This window comes from Sprattus sprattus, assembly GCF_963457725.1.
Source record: "Sprattus sprattus genome assembly, chromosome: 2".
NCBI lineage: Eukaryota > Metazoa > Chordata > Actinopteri > Clupeiformes > Clupeidae > Sprattus > Sprattus sprattus.
In genome coordinates this window covers 45,189,634-45,214,134 of record NC_137921.1, presented here as the reverse complement: position 1 = coordinate 45,214,134, position 24,501 = coordinate 45,189,634, and the positions used below count along the sequence as shown (strand labels likewise).

The window sequence follows — 24,501 nt, the reverse complement described above, 5'->3', positions numbered from 1 at the left end:
GAGGTCTCCGGGGAGCTCGGAAGGCTCTGCTTCAGTGGCACCATACCCACCCTCCCCAACCTCCTTCCCTCCATCTTCCTCCACCTCCTGTCCTCAGCCAGGGGGCTGCAGCGCCTTCAGAGGACGCATGGCCTGCCGGCAGCCATTTATCAGGCCCTTCCCAGCAGCTGATATCGGCCCCCTGCCCCTCCTTCGCCGCCACCACCACCACCACCTCAGCCACTAGACACATAAGCGCACACACACACACACACACACACACACACACACACACACACACACACACACACACCTCCTGCTGCCTCACACAGAATGTATCAAGACAGCGCCACAGTCAAAATATAACACAGGGTTTTGTGAGTGAGTTAGTATGAGTGAGTTAGTATGTGTGTGTGTGTGTGTGTGTGTGTGTCGCGAAACCAGAAAACGAGTGTCCATTCGGTGATGGGCAAAGAAGAACTAAAATGCTTATGCAGCAGTTCCAGAGAAGAACTTCTTTTCCCAACTGCGTTTTGGTATTGTTGGGCCATTATTGCTCATCTCCTCACAGCATATTAAGTTATCAGAAGCAAAAGTTCCATAGAATGGCATCCATCACCATGTTTTGTTCTATTTCAGGGGCTTATTTGCCCCTCTAAGCCCTCACTAATTCACAATTCTGGTTGAGTGGCGGGCAAGAAAATGGTGAAGTTGAACATTTCCTGCTACACTAGATGACTGCTAGTGATAACAACCTGATATTTCCTGTAAGAAGGGGGATGTGAGGAGGCGGCCTTCCCCTTTTCATAGCACAGTAGCACTGAGACAGCCAGCAACCAGGGGCTAACAAAGTCACCATCCACAGGGTCGATGGAAGCATGTGCGTGCACTTGTAAATGCATGTTGTGCATGTGGTGTGTGTCTGTGGTGCCTAAATACCATGCATTATGGTGCACTGACTAAATAACAGTGTGTGTGAGTTTGGCAAGGTGCCTGTGCATTTATGTTTGCAACCTGAGTGAACGAACAGCAGAGAGAGAGAAAGAGAAAGAAAAAGAGAGAGAGAGAATGAGAGAGAGAGAGAGAGGAAGACAAGAGAAGGAAGAACAGAGCCTAAAAGAGCAGAGTGGTAAGGAGGACAAAAGGGATGCTAATCGCAGGTGCTGGGTGGTTGCAGGGGTTTGACACGGAACAGGTGTCAGCGTGAGCGGGAGACAAAACGGCAGAATGCTGCTCTGCTCTGCTCTGCTCTGACGCTCGGCACGCTGATATATATTTTTACACCCATGTGGGTGAGCGTGTTATTCTCATCTGCTCACAGCTATTTGGGACCAAGAGATGTACGCAGCGCACACACATAGACACAAACACACAGACACAAATACATGTACACGCACAAACACCCGCCCACTGAGCTTTTCAGACAATTAATGGAGTAACACACACCTCAGCAGAGCATCTTAGAGTTGAGGGAGAGGGCGCACATCATTTGGATATGAACTGACCAGCCTCACCATCTCAGATTTATTAATGCTATGAATGGACTGTTTTCAAGCCTACTCCAGATGACCATTTTGGCATGGCCAACATTTGCAACCCTCAACTGTAGCCAGTAATGAAAATATATAAATATATATAATATATTATGTGTGTGTGTGTGTGTGTGTGTGTGTCTGGCATAGGGGGAGAGATCCCAAAAGGAAAATGATTTGACTGGCAGAAAATCCTTTTTCAAAGAAAAAAAAAAATCTCTTTCCCAGTTTTTGTTTTTGTTTTGTTCAGTCGTCTTTGCGCTCAGAATTGGGAGGAGATCTAAGAGAGAGACGGATGCATTTCCATCTGTCTGCTTCATTTGCAAAAAAAGAAAAGAAGAGATAGCAGGGGAAAGAGACAGAGAGAAAAAGAGAGGGAATCAGAGAACGAATCAGAGAGCGAGAGAGAGAGAGAGAGAGAGAGGGAGAGAGAAGAGGCCTCCTTGCAATTCAAATGTATGCTTTTTTTCTGTGTCCCTCTCCACATGGCAGCTGTAGATGACCAGGACATCAAGAGTCTCCCTGCACCCTTCCCAGCAGCCCCCTGTGCCAGCCTCCAGTCTGTTCACCTCATAGTCCTCTCTTCCTCTCTTCCTCCAGAGCGCCAGAGGAGAGGGGGGGGGGGGGGGGGGGATCAATTCATATTTCCATAATCCACACTCCTGTCTGGAGTCTCCTTCTCTCTCTCCATCTATTTTTCTCATTCACTCACTCTCTGCCAGTTCTCTTCCTCCCTCACCCTCCCTCCTTCGCTTTCTTTACCTCTCCTTCACTGTTTTCATATTCTCTCTCTCTTTGCCTCTGTTACTCCCTCCCTCCTTCTCAGTCTCCTTCTCTCCCTAGGGGCAGACTAACCCCTCCACCCCGATCCACGGCCTACAACTGTCATTACGCTTTGCAACAATAACAGGATAAACAAAAGGAGGCCTGTAGAGATTGGGTCTGCTGCTGCCATATGCTGGCTAACTTGGGGGAGAAAAGGGAGAGAGAGAGAGAGAGAGAGAGAGAGAGAGAGAGAGAGAGAGAGAGAGAGAGGCAAAGAGAGAAAGACAGGAGAAAAGAGAGAAAAAAGAGGTAGAAGCTAATCCGTGTAATGAGACGCGTGAATGCAGGCCTTTATGTTTGCGAGGAAAAGGCCAATCCATCTGTACACATTGCTCAAGATAGCGGGCTTATCCACAAACGATCTTGTCCTCTAAAAAAGGGATGGGGAGTGTGGAGTGGGGAGTAGGCATTGGGGAGTAAAAAAGGAGGGAGCTGGATGGAGGAAGGGAGGAGGGATACCTCAGTTCAGTCCTATCCTACAGCTAGAGGGGACAATCTCTCTCTCTCACAAGTCTCTCACTCCCTCATCATCCTTGTACTGAGTCTGGTGACTGACAAAGACAATGAGAAATATTGTCTAACCACATCACACTGCTGCTGCTGCTGCACCCCAACCCCCCAATCTATTTAAAACAAGCTGGCAACAACACAGTGTGGTCATTACAGGCGGTTTAAAAGGCCAAGAGTTCAGCTTTTAAAGCTCATCTACATTTTAGCTCTGTGAATGCCGTTTACGTGCCACTGAATTAAGACTACAACAAAGATGAAGCTTGAGCCATGCAACTATTTCATCCTTCATCATCATATGTGGTCTTCTCTCTACAAGTACATTGACAACATACAGTATATCTGTGTGTGTATGTGTGTGTGTGTGTGTGTGTGTGTGTGTGTGTGTGTGTGTAACAAAGTGTAACAAAAGAAAGATTGGTCTGGAGCAATTGTGGTGTGTGAGTGAGAAATCGAAATGAAGAGAGAGAGAGAGAGAGAGAGAGAGAGATGACAGCATTGCAGCCCTTGCTGCAGTTGCAGAGGCAGCAGCACATTCCTGTCTTCGCCAGATGATAATTAGTGATACACCAAATACACAAGAGCTGCTAACCACTCTTCATTTCCAGCTACAGCTTACACAGCTGGAGAAAGAGAGACAGAGATGCTGACTGAGAGAGAGAGAGACAGACAGACAGACAGACAGAAACGGTGACAGAGAGAGAGAGAGATAATTCAAGCAGATTTATCCAGAGAAAAGGGGAGTTAGAATGCCTCCTTCTTGTATGCTATGTGAGAAGTAGAGTGAAGTGTGTAGTGGAGTGGGGAAAGCAATGAGAGGGAGGAGGGTGTGGCGAAGTGGGGGAACAGACAGAGGGTGGGGCACAGACGGAGAGAAATAGACAGTGAGAGAAAGAGAGAGACAGGACCAGCCAAAGCAACAGAGAGCAAGTGAGAGCAACAGATACAGAGATAGAGAGAGGACGGGGGTGAGAGAGAGAGAGAGTTCACTCTGTGTTTCCAACCTGGTCTCCGAAGTCCTGGGGGAACTTCCACAGCACGGCTGGATCTGGAAGTAATTGACAGACAGCATTAATCAGCGGCAGCCCGGCACAGCCCCGCCCGGCACCCCAGCCACATACATATTAATGAGGGGGGAGGCGGCTTCCCCCCTCTGTGACAGCGCCGTCACATACAGGAGACGTTCACTCACACTCACACACACACACACACACACATGCGCCAAGCTCTGCATATGCAAATGGTTTTGCATACATGTACAATACACAGTGATATTTTCCTCCCGTCACCAGCCGGATGCAGAGCTTTAATTGATGGAGGGTGATTGAAGGGATGCGTAACGTTTGGCTGGCATCGGCTCGGCAGCTCGTCGTTATGCAAAGGAGGGGCGCGCTCTTATGATAATGAAAAATTGGGATTTTTTTTTTGTATATATTCGTGCCTTAAATTCTAGAATTCTGATACAGTCATGAATGTTGTCTGGGCGGCTATATGTGGAACGTATGCCTTTGTGCAATGGTGCTTTTGAACTATGCTGCGAGATACAAACTGTAGAATACTGTACACTTTCACTTTGTCAGACGTTATTACACATAAAAAATATAGCATTGGATGCAATTGTGCAAAAATCGAATTAATTTAGCTGAGCCTGTTTTCAGAACTGCATCACTGCTGAAAGTGAGACCAAATTGGGAAGGTGACTCCTATGTGGGATGTGCCCAGTTTAGACAAAAATGTGCAGACAGACTGGATGAGGAGTGCTGAAATGGCTGTACACAACACACTGTTTGGTTGCTTTGGAAACTATTTTTTATTTACCATCACATTCTTTACCTCATCCAAACTCCCTCACACACAGACAATTAACTTCAGAGCTGACCACAACCCTAGGTGAAGGTTAGTCAAAGGAAACGGCAATTATAACACTTCTTATTTTAGAAGAAGCTAGACCCCTTTTACACCCGCCCACATACAAACGCTAGCATTCACAGACAGATAGACTGACTGACAGACAGATACACACACGCAGACAGAGTTTTAAGGTCAAACTGATTCCAAAGCAGTTATGGGACAAAATAACAAACAGCCAATAATTCCTATACCAAACAGTTCCCTCTATCCCCATAGCTAACCATAATCACCTGAGTCTCAATCCCTACACAGCGATAGTGCTGTATCACTCAAGAAGAAGGTATTTAATGGCTAGGGTGAGAAAACCAGTAGTCCCTAGCCTGCAGTGTATACCCACATGCCTATAATGCTGGGAGTATGAGAAACCTATGTTAGAGTGCTGGTATACAATGTGTAGACGTACTGTATGGGAATAAATAGCCTACCATTCATAACAACATACTTTGTAAACCAGTATGCTCACTAAATAATAAAGTGTATACAGCATAGGTTTTCAAACTCCTTCTATTGTTTGGCCCTCTAATTAGATCCAGTTGCTTTTGTTTAGGGAGCGTATGTTCCCAATATATTCATCTTTTATTTCCAACAAAAACAAGACCTGTGACCTGAGTCTTTCTTTTCCTACACTTGCAACCTTTGTACACAGCGCCCTGCAGTTCAGTGCTCCATCTGTGGGAAAGCGTTTGTGTTCGCTCGTTTTCTCTTCGCTCGTTCGCTTCTTCGCTTCTTCTCAAGCATCGTCGTCCATTCTCCCTCTCTGTCTCTGCAGCGCACTGAGAGGCTAAACATGATCTAAATTCATCAGCGCCACAGCGGTGACCTCAAACAGCTTAGCGCTGGCCCAGTGTCGGAAAACACCAAACATGCTGAGACTGTCTGAATGCATAAAATCTCTCGTCCCCCCTCTCGCCCAGCTTCCCTCTCTCTTTACCTCCCTTGCTTTCTCTCGCTTTCTCTCGCTCTCTCTCTCTACCTCTAATTGCTTGTCCAGGCAAAGGGAAAGGCACGAGAGAAGGCCTATCCACATACACACATGCATCTCCCCATGAGTGTTGCGGTTAGAAGCATACAAACGTGCAGCGGGGGAACGAAAAAATTGACAAAATCAAAAGGGGCATTACATAATCCCATTCGCAGGATTTTCACGGCCTCTGTCTTAAAGTACTCCATCTTCGTTTCCACAAAGACTCCATTTTTTCCTCTCCACTGGGATTATATGCCCTAGTCCTCCCCATCTGATCTGCCAGTTATGTCAATTTTATGCTGATTTTATGGGTGAGAGGATGAGAACTGCTGCCGGGGGGGGAGAGAAGGGAGAGAAAGAGAGTGGCGGGGGTGACAACAGAGAGAGAGAGAGAGAGAGAGAGAGAGGGAGGGAGAGAGAGAGATGTGAGCTGTGGTAGCCTGACTTAAGTACAAATAGGAGCACCTCATGTACACCATGTGTTAGGTTGGTCTAGACTGGTCCTGAAGAAACAGTAACACACACACACACACACACACACACACACACACACACACACACACACACACACACACACACACACACACACACACACACACACACACACACACACACACACACACACACACACACACACATTAACCATCTCTGATTCACAGCTTAACATACCATGTGGTCAGTATAAATGCCCATTATAAAAGCCAAGCCCAGTCAACTCCAAAGACATGAATGAAATTGTTTCCTGGATGGTCACACAAATTTGAAAACAAACAAAGCCAGCCTTACACTAGGCATGGTAGTGGTCTGTGGCACTAGCCATATACTGTGGACATTTGCAAGTAACCCAACCATATGCATGGATACAGAGTCCAAATTGGCTCATACAATTCCTGTTGGATACCTCACTATGCACGCATAGTAGGCCAGAAAATAAGAGAAAGAGAAACCAACTGGCTAAGACCAGATTTGAGAAGTATTCTCATCTGAATGAATTCTGACTTCAGAGAGGAAGGGGGGGGGGGGGGGGGGGGGGCGGGTAACTGAGCACAAAATATGTATCTTTCCTGTCGGCATCAGCCATCTGTCGATGGCTATTTGTCTTGCAGGAAAAATAATTCACAATCAAATTCTCCCTGAATACTACATAAAAAAAGAAACTAGTATTAAGATAGAGCAGAGAAAAGCCTATTAGGTTAAAAGCCCCTATGTTTCATTTCAATTATCAGACTTTCATATTTGTTTTCAATTCTCTTAAATGACACTGTTAACATTATGGCTCTGTGTTGTATACAAATAAAACAATCAATAATAATTTGGTTTCAGTCTTTTTCCAGTCCTTCATTATCATTCCTGTGGGAGTGTGGGGAGAGCAGGTTGTGCTCAGGAGGCCCAGGTTGAGCTTGGGGCCTTTGGTGTGTCTGCATCACAAAAGCTCTGAGGCTGTCAGGGACCGAGCTGTTGTGCCTGAGTCTGAGTCTGCGTACGCTAACACACACACACACACACACACACACACACACACATGGATGCTGAAACACAACACAAAATCTCACACACAAGCGTGGGCACTCCCGACTCCCGTGTGTGTGTTTGTGTGTGTGTGTGTGTATATGTGTGTGTGTGTGTGTGAGCGCGGCAGACACAAAAGGGATTAATGGGTTAAGGCTGAAAGTTGAAGGTTATGAGGGTGAACCCCACCCCTGCTGCTGCGCCGAGGGAGAGAAATGTCACCGTGACAGACCTGCGGCTGCCTAATCCCCCCATCGCCCCTGTTTCTCTACCACTCTCTTTCTCTCTCCATCCCTCTCTTTTTCTCTGTGTCCTTTCTCACTCTCACACATTGCTCATGCTCACTCTCACTCTCCCCATCTCTCTCTCCGTCATGCCTTTTCTTCCTTCATATTTCTGTCTGTCTTTCTCTATTGCACTTTCTCTCCATCACACACACCACACACACACACACACACACACACACACACACACACACACACACACACACACACACGTCGTATCCCACCATGTCTTCCTCGAAGTCCACATTGTAAGCCCCACTCCTGTTCCCAGCACAGATCTTTCTCTCTCTCTCTCTCACACACACACACACACACACACACACACACACACACACGCACACACGCACACACACAGATATTAAATTCAGTAGCTCTCACAAATCAGCTTTTTCTTTGAAAATGGAGACAGATGTCATTCCTGCCATTTAGTAGTGACACACACAGCTATTGCATACACCATTTCCTGCAAAGACACATGGCCTAACATGACATATGGGCCAAGCTGAAAAAACCCTGAAAACACTTCAAGAACCAGGAGCACAAAAGGAAAATCCCATGGAAGCAATTCTCCCGGTGCTCCATGTTGTGACATGTTACTGCAAACTTCATTCCAAGCCGCATTCTAAAACTTCCAAAAATATGTATCCTATGCACCACCTGTCACTCACCACAAAACACTTCTGTTGCCCCAGGGCTTTGAGTGGTCGTCAGTCCTAACACAGACAACAAAAACATCATCAGGCATGTGTCGTTGTAGGCTGGAGATTACTGCATAGCCTCCCATCTCTCAGGGTCCCCTGGGAGGGATATCTAGAGCGAGGCCTGGGGCATCCTGTGGCAGTGGCCTGACAGACTGGGTAATATGCAGCCAGCAAACATGGCTAATGGGTGAGAATTGAATTGAAATCACCTCTTGATGCACTCAGGCAGTGTGGACAGAGGGGAGGGAGTATTACGATCACTCTACTCTCTTGTCCTCTGTGTCCTTTGCTCTGTCGTTCTCCGTCTCTCACCCCTTCTCTCTCCCTATCTATATCTCTACTCCCTCTCTTTTCCCCTTTCTCTCTCCATCGCTCTCCTTCTGAGACGTGGACGTGACAGCCGACCTCAGGAGAGCCCATTGATCCCACCCCATGGGCGTCAAGCGTGGCTGACCCTTCGACAGAGAACCGCCGCGCTTCAGCAACACACCCAAGAGCGCACACATACAGAGTGTGTCTCTCTCTCTCTCTCTCTCTCTCTCTCTCACACACACACAATCTCTCCCACTCAGAGTGCCAGCGGCGCAGGTCAGTCAGCGATCGATACTTTGGCATCCCCGGGAATGCCTGTCTTTAAAAGTCGATAGCCGGTGCTTTGATATGGGGGGCAGCAGGGGAGGGAATGGGGGACAGGGGTTAATAGGTGAGGGGGTGGAGGGAGTAGGCCTGCTCTCACAGCTGATGCCATGCCTCACCTCGTCAGAGAAGCAGGGAGAGGAGCAGAGAAGAGAGGAGAACACAATGGGAAGAGAAGTGTGGTAGTACAAGTGTAATATGATGGCTCGAACTGACCAGAAACACAGACAGTCTCAACCAATAGGAGATGCTTCTCGCTGTGCCGTCATCTCTGACAACATGACTGATACATAAGGAGAACTACCGAGTGAACTCGATGCCAAAAGGTCGTACTGAATAATGGACAGGACCACTAAAAATCGCCAGTGGACCTAAAGAATGAGTTCAGGTTGAGAGAGGCTTGATTGGGCCTTTGCAAAGCACTCAGGGCTTCATCACCTCCATCTCTCCACATCTTTTCTTTACACCCCCCCGCTCTCTCTCTCGCTCTTTCTCCACTCTTCCAATGGACAGAGGTTAAACTGTAGCCCTCCAGCCTCCTCTAGCATGTTTTTCTCCACTCCTCTTCTGTCTTTCTACTCTCAAACTCTCTTTTTCTGCCTCTTTCTTTCCATGATCTACAAAAGCCTTATTTCACAGGGTGGAGAGGTCTGGATTATCTCCTTCTTGAGCCTGGGGAACAAAGGCATTGTCTTTGTGGCCAGCCGGTCGGCAGGAACCTAAAGGCCCAGCCGCTAAGAGGAAGCTGCCACTGCTTTAGAGCCACAACGGCGGCCATTGTGAGCGGCATGCTGTAAGAGCCTTGCTTTTTCTTTTTTTTTCTTCATCTTTTTTCTCTTCGTTGTTTTGTGCTGGTCTAGACTTTGAGAGCCAGCTAGTCAAGAGCAGAAGAAGAAAGGAAAAGTGTGAGTGAAAGAAATAAAGGACGAAAAAAAATAACAGGAGAAAATCCCATCAGGCAGTGGAGTGAAAGTTAACTAAGGTAACCTGCTGTGAACCTGATGAAGATGTCAAGCGAACATATGGCAAAAAGATGTCTATTGTCAGGGCAAGGAGTGGAGCGGGTGTATTGCGTTTTTTGTTGTTTTTTTTCTTTACCCTTCTCCTTGTTCTTTCCTCTTCTTTTTTCCCACTGATGGAGGAAGGGGGGTAGGAAGGAGGGAAAGGGGGGATTTTGGAGCCAGAAGCATAAAAAAGAGGAATAACAGTGGTCATCACTTTACTTCTGGATCAGTAGATTTCCTTGACCTGCTGGGGGCTCCAACCCCCCCCCATGTTCACAATTACAGGGGGTAAGCAGATTAGCAGGCATCTCCCAGGCGTGCGCAGAAAGAGAACACACTCAGGGTCGTTTAAAAAAAGTCCTTCTCACCAATTGCATGCTGCAATGGCATTACATTTCATGCTAATTTGCTAAGCAAGGGCCCTAGAAAGGAGAAACGAGTTTGCAATGATATGGTACTTAACAGGTACCATGCTGACCACACAAACATACACAAAAGGTATGAGTATGTCTCTGTGTTTGTGGGAGGAAGCTGGAGTATGGTCCTGTTTCCATCTTATGGTCCTGTTAAGGGTGCGTCTGGAGCCGGAGGTCCCATTCCGAAGTATGGGACTTCAAAACAAGTAATAATTAAATTATACTTTGATCTATCTGAATAAGGCACGGAGCTGAGCACAAATAGGCCTCAAATTATTTGATGAGAAGATGTTTGATGAGAAGTTTTATTTCTACAACAGTGCGAGTATGTTTTACTTAACTAGACTGCCAGCAACAAATAACCATACATTCCTGCTCCCACCACCTCCCTTGTGCATTCCAGAATAATACAATTGTCTGACATATTTGGCTCTGCAAGTCTGAACGATTAACCAAACTGAGGCATCATTCAAAGAGACTTTCTACCCTTTGTGCTGCTTCTTACTGCTTTAATTTGCCCAAACCTAAAATAGACTACACTACTGGTATTTTTTCTTTAGTCCTGAATCTGAATTAGTTTGTGATTTGTGTGTATGTTATTACAGAACTTGTCATCGATAGTCACTATAGATAGGCCTTGCTTCTATAACCAGATAAAACTTACCACTTTAACACTGCTTGTTAAGTCAAACATATAGAATATATAACTGAAACAATGGATTTAACTAGAAGGATGAAATCTTCCCACCAATGACAAACCCTGTCCGACCAGCTAGAGTTTCTATCTCAGTCTATGTCAGAACCTTTGAGGGGGATCTGGGTTCCAGCCCCACACAGCATGACACAAACCAGTCAAACTACAACCTTGCCAACCACAGGCACTGCATTCCAATTCCTGAACTGCATCCTTCTCCAGTACCCACTGTACATCAAACTCTCCTGCTGCTAAAGGTGTCACGAGGCTGGGGGAGTCAGAAAGACAGAGGGGGGAATGGGAGATGGGGAGAGGGCGAGAAGAGCGGCACGCCTTCTTGGAGCGAGTCGGGGTGCGACCCAATTTCACAGCTTCGTGAGTGAGCGGTGCGGCATATGGGTGCCAGCGACGTGACAGTCTCAGCATAGCGCTTGGCATGTTAGCATTCGGGCGGTCTGTCACGCTGCGCGCTGCTCGTCAAGCTGCCTGCATTGGGAGAGAGCAATTTGCCTCACGTGTAACCTAATAACCAGGGCCGGCTGTTCCCCAACGACGCGGGGAGACAGAGGAGGGAAAGGTGGAGTAAAAGGGAACAGGGGAGAGGGAGAGAGACAGCGAACAAAATCTTTGAGCGTGAAAATAGCATAACTTCACCCTGTGATACCATATGACCTTAAGATAATGAAAAAAAACACCACATTTAGTCCCCCCCCCCCCAGAACAGACATCTTCACTTCATATAAGGAAAAGTCTCTTCATCTGTAAAAGGGAGAGATTGTTGGTGTGTGTAAGTGTTTGGGGGGTGGAGGTGCTTTTTCCTGTTTGGGTGGTGGTGGAGAGAAAAGCTGGATAGAGGCTGCAGCAGGTAATGACAAGTTTCAAACCATATGCTCAAGCCATCTGCTTCACACATACATGCACATGCGTGTGCGCACACACACACAGGCACACACATACAAACACACACACACACACACACACACACACAAACACAGCCAGACGACAGAAGAAACACACACTGGGTGCTGCTGACGCGAATAAAGAGATAACGATTCATAACTGTCCGGTGTTAATCTGGCTTAGAGGCGGTGGCCGTGGCTAAACTAAACCACCATGCACACCGCAGGGAATTGGCTCAACCATGAGAACCTGAGAGCCATGCATCAAACAACCACAGACGGTTGTAGCCGCACCGTCTCACACTCTGCTAAATATAGGCTTCTGGTCCTTTATGTTTACCAGACATGGAACCACCTCACTCATGAAGTATGGGAGGCGCTCGGACATGAAACAAGTGTTTTGTAAATAACGCTACCTGTCTACATGTATACTGAACACGCTGACAGAAGCAAAAATGAAGGTCGAGGGAGACTGTTGGCTTTCCAAGTGCAGTCGTTACTTGAGTACCAGGAGTATGCCTGTGATCGTTCTATTAAAAAATCTTTGCATTTGGGGGCCAAGTATTACACTGTAAGATTATTAACAATAATCAGTTTAAAATAACCAACACAGTTGAAGGCAGCTTTGGGTAGGCCAAATTCCCCCCCCAAAAAAAAGAAATATATAAAAATAAGTTAAATAACACATGAGCATCAACAGACGTATTCTGAAAAGGACCTATTCAATGCTCTTATGTTTCCTCAAATTACTGCTGCCACAACACTGCACAGAAACACGACACATGCAACGAAGCACTTAGGAATGAGTCACATGACAACCCATGACAAATAGTTAAGCCCTTGTCAAACAAAAACAAAATGTAAAAATGAAGGGAAGAAAAGCAATCACCGCATCCACTGTGACTGACCTACATTTGGATGTGACATATGGGCCACATCCAGAAAAGGGCACTCAGCAGTTGAGACCACAAATATAATGATTAGCAATAAAAATCGGAGGGATATCATTCACAGACCTCTCAAGAGCACTTCATATTTATGAAAGTAGGGAAAGACCCAGCGGCTCCACTTTTCTGGCGCCCGGCTGACGGACATGTGAAAATTCACTTCCACCAAGGCGTCCATTCAATGGGACATGCAGATGGGCCTACGTGTGCGCGCACGCACACGCGCACACACACACACACACACACACACACACACACACACACACACACACTTCCCAATTCGTCTGATTTCTAGAGCAGGGAAAACCTGGAGTCTTGCACTTAGTACCCCATGAGTGGAAAAGAGCGATGGTAGGGATAGGAATGGCGAAGCGTGTCAGATATGGGAGACACTGAGCATCCATAGCCCACAGGCTGGCGTGACCCTGTCCATAATTACGCTCCTCTGACACAGGGCCTTGGGGAAGTCTCTCCTCAGAATGTTTTTTAGAGGAGACACAACAGTGGCCTATAAGTACAGGGAAATATAACATACAATGCTAGTGTGTATAAATATACTTTCAGTGTATATACAGTGGTGGCCAAAATGATTAGAACACCTTACAGATCTGAGAATATTTACCTTTTTTTTGTCTCTAAAACATTATTTAATTTCATAATGTAAATGAAACATGCAGATGGTTGTTCTGAGCACAACAAATATCAGATTAAGTGATTCCTACTGTTTTTATCCACTTTTAACTCTAACCCACCTTTGGCAGCAATTCCAGCAGCACATCTCTCTGGCATAGAGTCAATATATTTCTTGAGAACTTCAACACTAATGTTATCCGATGCCTTTTGCAACTCAAGCCAAAGGCTTTCCTTTGAATGTACAATAGATCTGTCCAGTTTTTTTTCCAACTAGCCCCAAATTTGCTTGATGGGTTTGAGGTTCGGACTTTGAGGGGGCCGGTCCATAATTTTCAATATTCCAGAAGATTCCTTCTGTCACAGGTCGTACTGGCAATAGTTACAAGAATGTTTAGGGTCATTGTCCTCTTGGAAAATAAATCCAGGCCCATTAAAACCACTCCCAGAAGGTACTCCATGCCTCACCAGAATGTTATGGTATACTTTCTTATCCATGATGCCATCAATTTCGCCAAAGTCATCTGTTCCTAAGGATTAAATGGCACCCCACACCATAATACTACCCCTTCCTTGTTTAACTGTTGGCCAGAGACACTCATTTTTATATCTCTCCCCCTCACTTTGTTAAACATACACTCTTCGCTTGTTGCCAAACTATTCAAACCTGGACTCATCAGTCCACAACACTTTATACCAATCTTTCTTTGTCCATTTCTTGTGTTCTTTTGCAAATTCAGGCGTTTCACTCTATTCTTCTCTTTCAGTAATGTTTATGTGCTGCTATTCTGCCTAAAAGTTATTTTTCTCACAGCTTCCGACGCACAGTTCTTGGGAACACTATTGAACCATTAGTCACTGTGGTGTTGATCTCGTCACCAATTCTCGTGAAGTCTTTCTTAACTCCTTAAGACTGAGAATTCTGAAATGCTTCACTTCACACAGTTCATTTTTTTAACCTCTCCCCTTTCGGTTCTGGTGGCATCGCGGTCTAAAGTGTATTTTTACAGTGCTTGGACTGCATGTCAAGTCCTTGGCTATGCAGCGGTAACTACAGACAGCATCAAAAAGTGCCTTTATTCGAACCCGTTGCTCACTCATTAGCTCATTCTTCACCTTAGCTATGTTCAAAGAGCAACATTTGCTTCAAGACTGCCTCTAGAGGCTTTGAATCTATACCAATTGGTGGTGTGGCCTCAGTGACAAAACCCTTATGTTACCAATCACTTAATGCGGAAGATAGGCCTTGTACATTCAAAAGAATCACCGAGCTGTGTCCTGAGACTCTTGCATCACCATCAATTTAACCACAACCACACCTGACAATGATTAAACAAGTAATTTGGCTTCTTTTGTGAAAGAACATGATTGTGTGACATTGACAGTGAAATAGGCCTAGTTTGTTTTTGTACGGAAATTGACCTAAATCTACTTATGATAGCTCTATTCTATGGTTTATAGAGCATAATGATGACTTTGTAGGTATTTCATTAGTTTTAAGGGTATTTAAATGGCCAATTCAACGAAAACAACTGAAACCTCTTAAATATGCCTAGTGTTCTAATAATTTTGGCCACCACTGTACATTTGTTTTTTAAAATGTCATTTTAAGTTTTGGTCTTACGGTCTAACATTGAAAGGATATACATTCTGAAAAACACCAAAACAACTTAGACAAGCCAAGTTGCCATAGCAGCAGTTAAACGTAAGATACTGCAACACAGTGGAAAAACATGATGTTCTGATAAGCATCTGATAAAGCTTAGTCCGATGTCATGTAAACAGCAGCTAAAACAATTTTACACTTGAAATGGTGTGTAAGGCCTAGCTAATGTAAATTACCCAAAGACCATTTCTCAGAGATAATACAGCTTAATTGCACAGTCCCACAATAACAGAGGTTAACTAATGGGCTAGGCTTTGGTTTTTAGCTCACAGCATGAAATATTAATTATTACACAACTACATAAACGTGCGAGAGGGGTTTGAACTGTGGGATGTCCTTCAATGGCTCCAACCTTACACATCTTTACTATACAGGCCACAGCACACAATCACTCCAAAGTTTAGGACAGGGTCTGACTGCTGACTTTCATATAACTGAGGGGGAAAATGTTTCTTAGGAAAATCATTCTTGAACAGTTTCCTTTAAAAACTGCAAATGAAGCACTGTCTAGTGCAGTGCATAAAGGGGAAAGGAGTGCATAGGAGAGGAAGGCAGCCGTGAATCTCCGACTTTTAATTTATGGGGACTTAAATTATTGATTGCTCTCCCTCACTTCAGCAATGCAAAGAAACCTAAAAATAGCCGGCCCAAGCCTGTGCCTGGAAGACTTTCCATGTTCTCCTGACTAAAACTCTGGAGCATCACAATGACATAACCCCCCCCCCACACCCACACACACACACACACACACACACACACACACGCACACACACACACCCCCATCCCCACCCACCCCCCCCCCCACACACACCCACACACACACACACACACACCCCCATCCCCACCCCCCCCCCCCACACACACACCCACCCACACACACACACACACACACACACACACACACACAGACAGACACACACACCCACGCATTCACCTACCACCACCACCTTTTGAGCTAGCACAGGTCGATAACCACATGGGCATGGTTTCCTTGTGCCGCATCAGCATGAGCCAAGCTGAGCCAACCACCTACAGTGACAGTCACCACACTGCAATCAGCAAATCTGCTGCTACAACCGAAAGGGGAGAAAGCAAAAGAGAGAGAGAGGGGAAATTTGCACAAATCCTTGAGCAGAAAGGATATCACATTAATACAAGGGTTTCCCCACCACCATATGTATAAATCTGGACTGTAAACACACACACACACACACACACACACACACACACACACACACACACACGACTGTGAGCCTTGCTGCCATTCAAGGCTGGCAGTAGAGTAGAGCTGACAGGTGTCAGAGCTGAAGAAGCCAACACCACTGTCTAGGGTGTGACAACCCCATTTTAGAAATGGCCCTAGAAGCATTCCGCTGTGTGAAGACAGCAGTGATTCCTTAACTTAATTTACCAATATTGACATCAACAGTCACGTTTACACTGTTTCCTTATTTGAAAGCTGATCCTTCAACCCATGTACAGTGTACAAGTCCTGCCTCTCCTGGATTTCCCACAAAAGTTATCTTTAAGTTTAGTAAATTTCATAAATTGGTATATACCGCAACAGGGATAAAAGTATAATTTGTATCATTAGACGTTTTCCTATGCCCTACTCGGCTTCCACAACAGTAGTGACAATAGTGTAGATTATGGCAAGACTGCCAATTCAGAAAAACTGAAAATTGGACTGTTGTCAGCATAGCCCAAATATGATTTGGGAAAACTACTTTTTTTTAACTTCTTGACATGAAATACTGAAACTATCCTATCATAATTAAATTTGTCAAGAAAATGTACAACGAAATCTCATAGAATAAACAAAGACGGCATCTACTTCCCCTCATAAACCTGCAGGATAAGATAAGATTTCACATTCCCCCATAGATGCACGTCCTGTGTCGTGAGGTTTACCTGGAAGATGTAGACCTACTAATCCTGCCAATTTAAGGTGTCTTGACCAATATGATGATTTAGGGAGTTGACGTTGAGTGTGTTCATGTGCACATGAATGTACGATGATTTGACTCACATTCAGGTTCATGAAGAGAACAGGCGTACACAAAGTTGCACGGAAAAATTGACACATACGGCCCGTGGTCTTTATTTGTTAAGGATGAAATGATGAATGAAATATGATCTTTCTAAAAATCATCACGACAAAAATAGTTCTACAATAAGTCTATTTTCAGTGAATAAGACCTGGATTGACCGGTCTCTGCAGCAAAATAGAATGTTACTTCTTCTCATTAGGACACAGTATGTGTCACCCATCTGTTATAGACCCTTGTGCTGCCTTCTGCTTTTGTCTTCCTTATCTCTTGATATTAAAATGGGTATTTTCTTAATGGAATTACCCTCACTACAAAATACTGGGATTACTGAAAGGACAGATAATAACTAATTCTCCATAGCTTCTATAGGATCCACACCGACAAGTCTGTTAGGGAGTTACAAGCCCCTCATTTTGCAAAACACAAAGCGAGCAAAAAGACACACATCGTATTTTTGTACTTTAATATCATAGCCTGTCCAATTAACTAAATAAAACTTGAGAATAAAATCATGTCAGTACATTAGTAATTACAATAGGCTTCACTTTTGTTTATTGGTTACTTATAACAATAAGCCCCCCAGGCCTAGCTTCAATATAGAGCTGGCATATCACTACTGACCAATCAACACCATTTCTAAGTCGCCGTCGTATCTGGTGGTCTGACAGCAGACTCCCTTCATAGTGTTAGCCAGCGCTGACCCTGAGACACAGCTGTGAGCCAATCAGACCTCTTACACTCATGCAACAACAGTTGAAGGGCAGAGTACAAAAAAAGATGCAAAATTAACTGCATTTATGTAAATGAAAGCACTTAACAAAACAGAAGTTTTTATTTTTATTTTATTTTTTGTATTATGTGTGAGTATGTGTGTGTGGGAGGGAGGTTACCACTAGTGAATGGTTGCCTAAACTTGTTTGGCACTGCAATCTGACAATGGGATATAACACCATATCATGAGGGGATGGAAGGGTTAGTTGGGGGAGAGAAAAGAAAAATAACCGCAGGACGACATGGAGGATAAGGGCCTTGTTACATTCTAAGAAAACCTCCTAATTAGAATCTTTTGAAGAAAAAAAAAGGAAAAACTCTGAACCCTCTTTCGTAAATAGACAAAGCATCATTAACTGACCATCACCCAGCAATCACGCATTCATCTCGGTGTTTTTTTGGCACGTTCTCACCTCACACGCTTGATCAAAGTGAAAAAACAAAAGGCACTGACAAACACCATTTTTTCACCCTAATTGCTGTTGCAAGTGTAGCTGTAAAAGTGATATTCTGATCTATTAGCGCTATCACTTTATTACTGCAAGCAATCTGGCGGAGACGAGCGGGGAAGACAGGTAGCATCTGTCCCCACCTACTGCCTTGGCACCGGCGGCCTCATCTGGTGGCACAGGCTTGGAAAGGCATCAATATGGCTCAATGGAGCCAAGCGCACGCAGCCATGCCAGTCATGCCTGCCATGGATTGATGAAATCTCTCGGCTTGTGAGCCCCGCCATCTGATGATGACTATTTTTCAATCCATTTGGGTAAAGAGGTCCTCTCTGCTTTAGCACTGCACTGTGCTCTACTCTCCTCCGGGTGAGGCGACAGGAATAGATGCAGTAGATGACAGGCTGTGTGGAAATAATTCATAGTTTGAAGATAGTCCTGCTTTTTGGCACAAACATGTGGGCGTCAAGGAAAAGGTGTTCTGAGGTGCTGGGTGGAGCTCAGGGTGTTGGTCCAAAAACACATCAACACTCACCTACTACCAAAACATACAGAAGATTCATCTACAACATCTACAGCCAAGTCAGGTGCAAGGCCCGGGGCACAATGCCATTTGTGAATAGTTCATGGTCCATCCAAGATGTTTATGGTAGAGTATGGGACTCTAGCTTTATTACCAATACCACGTTGCACAAAACATCAAATGTCATATTCACTCCTACACTCACACTCCCTGTCCTACCAGTAGAGAGCAACTGGGGCCTATACAGTAGGCCATAATTCCTGCAAGGTTGCCCCCAAAGAATAAAGAATGAAATGTAGGGTTAAGTTACTTTTACAACCTTTTTGATTGCGTACTGCAGGGATTATAAAACAAGCCAACAGGCAAACTGACTACAAACCTACAAAATCCACTTCCATCTTTTGTAGCAACCTTCTTTCAGAAAATGTTTTGGTTTCAGGGCTAATGAAAGCTCTGCAAAAAACATCAGACTAACAAAGGAAGTGGTGAAGGTTCTATGGTGTGACATCCATCAGCACAAAATTACAGGCATGAGGGGAAAAAAATGTTTCATGCTGTTGCCAACTATTTGCCAATACTTTGAAAATTGCAGCACACCACCAAAAATGCTATGTGTGTGTGTGTAACAAAAAAACTAAGAGGCTGGCTCATGCCAACAAGAAGCTGTGGCACACTAGGTTGTTTGGTTTAACATACTAGTGGGGGAGGAAAAAAAAACACATGGAACAATGGAACCTTGACAAAGTGAATATTCTAGAGTGTTACAATGGCCTCCACAGACAGTCAAGAGTCATGAGGCACCGAGCCTGGCAATGATACAGACATCATCACATACATCATATTTCACTCCCAGATTTCATACAATCACATTATCGAGGGCGAATCAGTGAAACCACATTCAAACAGTGTTTACTGTTTGTAATACGCAGAAGGGTGACCGCTATGCATGTTATTGAGACTAAGTGTGGTGTGCTCTGACATGTTTGTGGCATTCTGATGGGCTAGGTCTGTACATCGTAATTATAGGTTAGTGGTTTATGGGTAATGGGTAAGTGTTTTATACCAAATTATGAGATATTTTGTGTTACAAGGTGCTGTGACATGGAAGGTACACTCCCTGGATGTGCAGGAGAGCTGAGTGGAGCCAGCGCAGGCTAAAATAATATCCTCCCTCCATCCATCCCCCTTTTCACAAGCATAAATCACACAAATTGATATTCAATTCTGATCAGGCTTAACTGGCCTGTGTCAAAGCGGTATCCGAGGAAAACGAGGATCACCACCCGGGGGTAAGCAAGATTTCCACAGGGGCCCGACTGAATGAACAAGACGACGGACCGGGGAAGGAAATGTGTGTCACACAAGTCGTGAAGTGGAAAAGTGGTCTTTCCCATATGCTCAACATGAAACCAATTCTTTGCTGGTGAGGCCATGGCCTTCCATTCGCAAACACTAACATGACAATTATCTCACATCAAAAATTACTTCCTGGCATGGCAAATGACGCATGTGCTGTAAGCAGCCAGGTCGGCCCTTCCACCTCCTCTCCAAACAACGCCCCCCGAATATATGCTCAAATGTAGTTGGGCTCCTGAGAGCAGGAGTCAGGAAATGAGACTAACCCTTGGCAAAACTTGAGGGAAGTGGGTTATGACAATATGAGATCTGAACCCACGCATGTAGGCTTTTTTTTCCTCGCAGTTCACATTGATAATGCAAGACAGAAACTATTTCTCGCTTTCTTATGAACTGTCATATTGCACAGCTGCATCAACAGCTCACCTACAAAACACCTCTTTAACATCACAGCACAAGACAAGCATTGAAACTGAATTTTCATAAGTGTGGTTACTTTTCCATGATGTTGCCCTTCATGTGATATTAGACTATGCAAACATTTCTGCTTCCCATGCAACAAGACATTGCCAAAATCAGAGAAGTCCTATTACTTCAAGATGCAGAAAAACTATGTACATGTAGAACTTCATGACTAGACTACTGCAGGGCTCTCCTGTCCAGGTGTAACAACCGCTCACTTAAGAACCTCTAACTAATACAAAACGCTGCTGCTCGCGCACGCGCACACACACACACACAGGTACTCACTAAAGAACCTCCAGCTAATACAAAACGCTGCTGCTCGCATGCTTACTAGAACTAAAAAATATGAACATTTCTAACCTGTACTAGTCTCTCTACTCTGAATGCAGGTCAAAAGAAGAACTGATTTCAAAGTACTCCTTCTTAAATACAGAGCTCTAAATGGCTGACCAAGCTCCAAATGACCTCAAGGAATTCATTGTCCCCTATTGCCCACTAAGACTCCTTTGTTCCAAGGGTGCAGGTCTTCTAGTAATTCCAAGAGTATCAAAAAGCACAGAAGCAGACAACCTTTCCATCTTTAAGTCTAAAAACATTCCTCTTTAATGCATCCTATAGTTGGGAATAATGCAACAAGATCCGACACCCATCGCAATATACCTCTTCACCTTCACCATGTTGTTGATACTGATGAAGCGGCCATATTACTTGTCATTCTTTTTGGGTGCCTAAGGTGACAGTTACAGCTGCCCATTCCACATGTACATCTTATATACACATTGTGTGCTAGTCTATTTGCCCGTCATACAAATGTATGTCACTATTGACATAGTTTTCAGCTTTATTGCTCTGCTTATCCTTATAATAGTAACCATATGAGCTCACTGTTAAACCACTAAGCTGTTCTACAACCAATACTTTGAATGCTGGCTCTCTCCATTTCTATCCACTATAAACCCTGTATGTATTTTTCTGCCTCACTACTCAGCCAGCCCAAAGCAGATGGGTCCCCCACTATGAGCAGGGTTCTTCTCAAGGTTTCTTCCAGTTAAAAGGGAGGTTTCCCCTTGACAATGTCGCCTTAGTGCTTGCTCTAGGGGGTTCAAACTCTGGGCTCTTTAAAGTGCCTTCAGACAATTTCAACTGTTCAACTTGCCCTAAATAAAATTGAACAAAATTGAGTTGAAAGACAAATAGTATTTCAATAACACTGCAGCATCAATTTCCTGTACAAGGAGCCAAGCTTATATGAAACCTCTTTCTGAAATCTTGAATGGATTTATTGCACCAGCATGGGGAAAATTGATGGTTTATTGAGCCTCTTCCATCAAATATGTAACCAGTCTTGATGGCTGCTCCTGTTTTAAAAATAACAAGTTTCCCAAATGATATATTTTAAAAACATTGTTAAGATGGCAGCAGGATATGAAAACTAATTTAGGTGAACAACTACTCTCCCCTGTCAAAAGTTGAGCAGCAACACTGCCACTCATATGGAACATGTATTGTTATGGTTTCGTCACTTTTTCTGAAATTCTGTGTAATTGCTCACAGCCTGAGCTTATGAAACTGCAGTTAAGATTGCCCAAAACAGTTACAATCACAAAGCAGGCGAACTTGCTTCTCAACAAAGTTAGACATCTTGACCAGGCATCCTCTTGCAACTTCACACAACCACCTAAAACCTTTCTAACATTACATCAAAAGTCTCTTGTGGTTTCAACTAACCTTCATTTTCGGACGTAGGACATGCCACCTGCAACGCTAGATCGAATGTTCTGTCTGGTTTTTCGCTGTGGAATAAATTAAAGCAAAACTTGTGTCAGTGACAGCACGTAAACAAATGTGAGTCTTCGGCGCACATTTGACTACATGTGGATGCAACAGTTAATTACAGTGTACCAGACAATATCCTTTACATTTTGTATCCATCAACAAAGCTAGGCGCACTGAAATATAGTTAAAATGTCACACTGCTACAGCGATATTTAAGTTACTCTGGTCATCTGTTGCAAAATCGATATGTCGCTAATATCACTGATGATGGTGGTTTCTAAACCAGCTGTCCTATTTAGGATTAGCTAGCCCGTTATGAACCTCGTTAACATAAACCTCGTTAACAGGGACCACTAGTTTATAATTATGTATGATAAATATGACGCTGAGAACATTAGACGTAACATGACTTATATTGTACAATTATGCGACATTTGGAATATATGCTAACTGGGGTAAAAGACCAAGGTTTCAGTAGGAGCTATTGGCTAAATTGCTAATTTAGCTGGTCAGCTCGCGCGAGACAGTCCAAAATGAATCGACCAAGCAACAGTAGCATTAGTGGCAGCTAGCAGGCTAACAAGCTTAGTTACACTTGTATTGAAACTAATCTAGTTTGTTTAGATATGGCATTCCGCAAACCAAGCCACCATGGCAATGCTGTTACTTGAGATGTATACAACTATTGACTTACTTTATTCTGCTGTCCATGGTTACACCATCGCGACAGCTCTCGCCGGCTTGATTACTGTCTTAATAGCGACAGTAGCAAACCTCGCGTACCGATGCAACTAGGTGTAGGTATGTAAGTAGTATCTTAACATGAACATGTTCTCGCTCCAAGCATGTGCCACTGTTCTTGCAGCTTGTGGCGGACCGTTTCAGTTCCACGATTATCCACAGCAGCGAAAAACGACCAGGAAGTGTAGCCAAAGATTTCGTGACGTCATGTCGTTTGATCAACACCTGGGCCTATTCTCAGTGACCGCAGTTCAGTCTAGGTATGGCTAGTGTGTTGTGTTTGTTAGTAACCGTAATTTTGCCGCACCCTATTATTTGTTTTGTCAATGTTACCTTTTACCCATATTAACAGGAGACTTACCCTATTTACCAATTATTTGTCACGATAATCTTATCAATATTTAAGCATAGCCAATGGAATGTCATTTCTGTCCGATACCTAGCTATACAGGATATGGCATAGCAATTGCAGGCCTATTTATTTTAATCATCCTTATTCAAAAAATGTTAAACTGTTATGTTTTTCTTTTGTTGCCAGATTTGGTGGTATAACATAACAACGTGCATGCTACAGGCTACATTAAATAGTGTCATGTGTTATTACTGCAGTGGTTTCAATACTTTTGTTTTCTTCACCAATAAGTACTCAAAAGCAACTGGGTGGTTGGTTGCTGAAATGCGCTACCAACGTGTTACACGTCTCACAAGATATTTGTAGCCAGCCACAATAGGAGACCCAGTGGTTGATTACAGTGATGATGTAGGCCTACTTAGCCTCTGAAACTTCGAGTTTAGATAGTGAGCTATTACAATGTTTAGACCTAAAACCCATCTCATCTAGATGCAAACATATAGCTTATGATGGTTTTGGTTCCGTGGGAGGTGTAGAAAGGAACTCAAGCTTTCAGAACACCCACCACATTTGTGTCGGTCATTTGAGGAACTGGTAGAAGTTACTAGTGTGACTCATCCCAGGACTGACTTTGTCATGTTGATTCGGGTTTCCAGTTCATGGTTCAATACAATTTAAAGATTTTGTAACATGGCTTTCATAACTATGCATTTTATTATTAACTTAGAAATACACTAGTGTCCAAATTACCCTATCGTTTAATGTAGCCCTGGTTAAGGAAAATTCATCATATAAAACTGAACATTTGAGAAAGTTAAATTTGAAATGATTATCCTTTAAAAGTAGGAGTTAGAACCAAGCTGAACTCATGACAGCCTGTAGCCTACTTCACCACCGCATTGGGGGGCGCACC

At 44.2% G+C, this 24,501-nt stretch overlaps 1 protein-coding gene across 1 annotated transcript in view; it reads right to left on the bottom strand.

The window, feature by feature from the left end:
- dennd1b (DENN/MADD domain containing 1B) overlaps positions 1-23,206 on the bottom strand; it is a gene marked incomplete at its 5' end in the record, with an annotated part of 98,397 nt that extends 75,191 nt beyond the window's left edge. The window contains 3 exons of the mRNA XM_080860786.1: positions 3,848-3,891; positions 22,448-22,512; positions 23,190-23,206. Of these exons, the coding sequence (XP_080716912.1) occupies positions 3,848-3,891; positions 22,448-22,512; positions 23,190-23,206 (126 nt within the window). The remainder of the gene's footprint in view (positions 1-3,847; positions 3,892-22,447; positions 22,513-23,189) is intronic.
- Between the last annotated feature and the right edge of the window lie 1,295 nt (positions 23,207-24,501).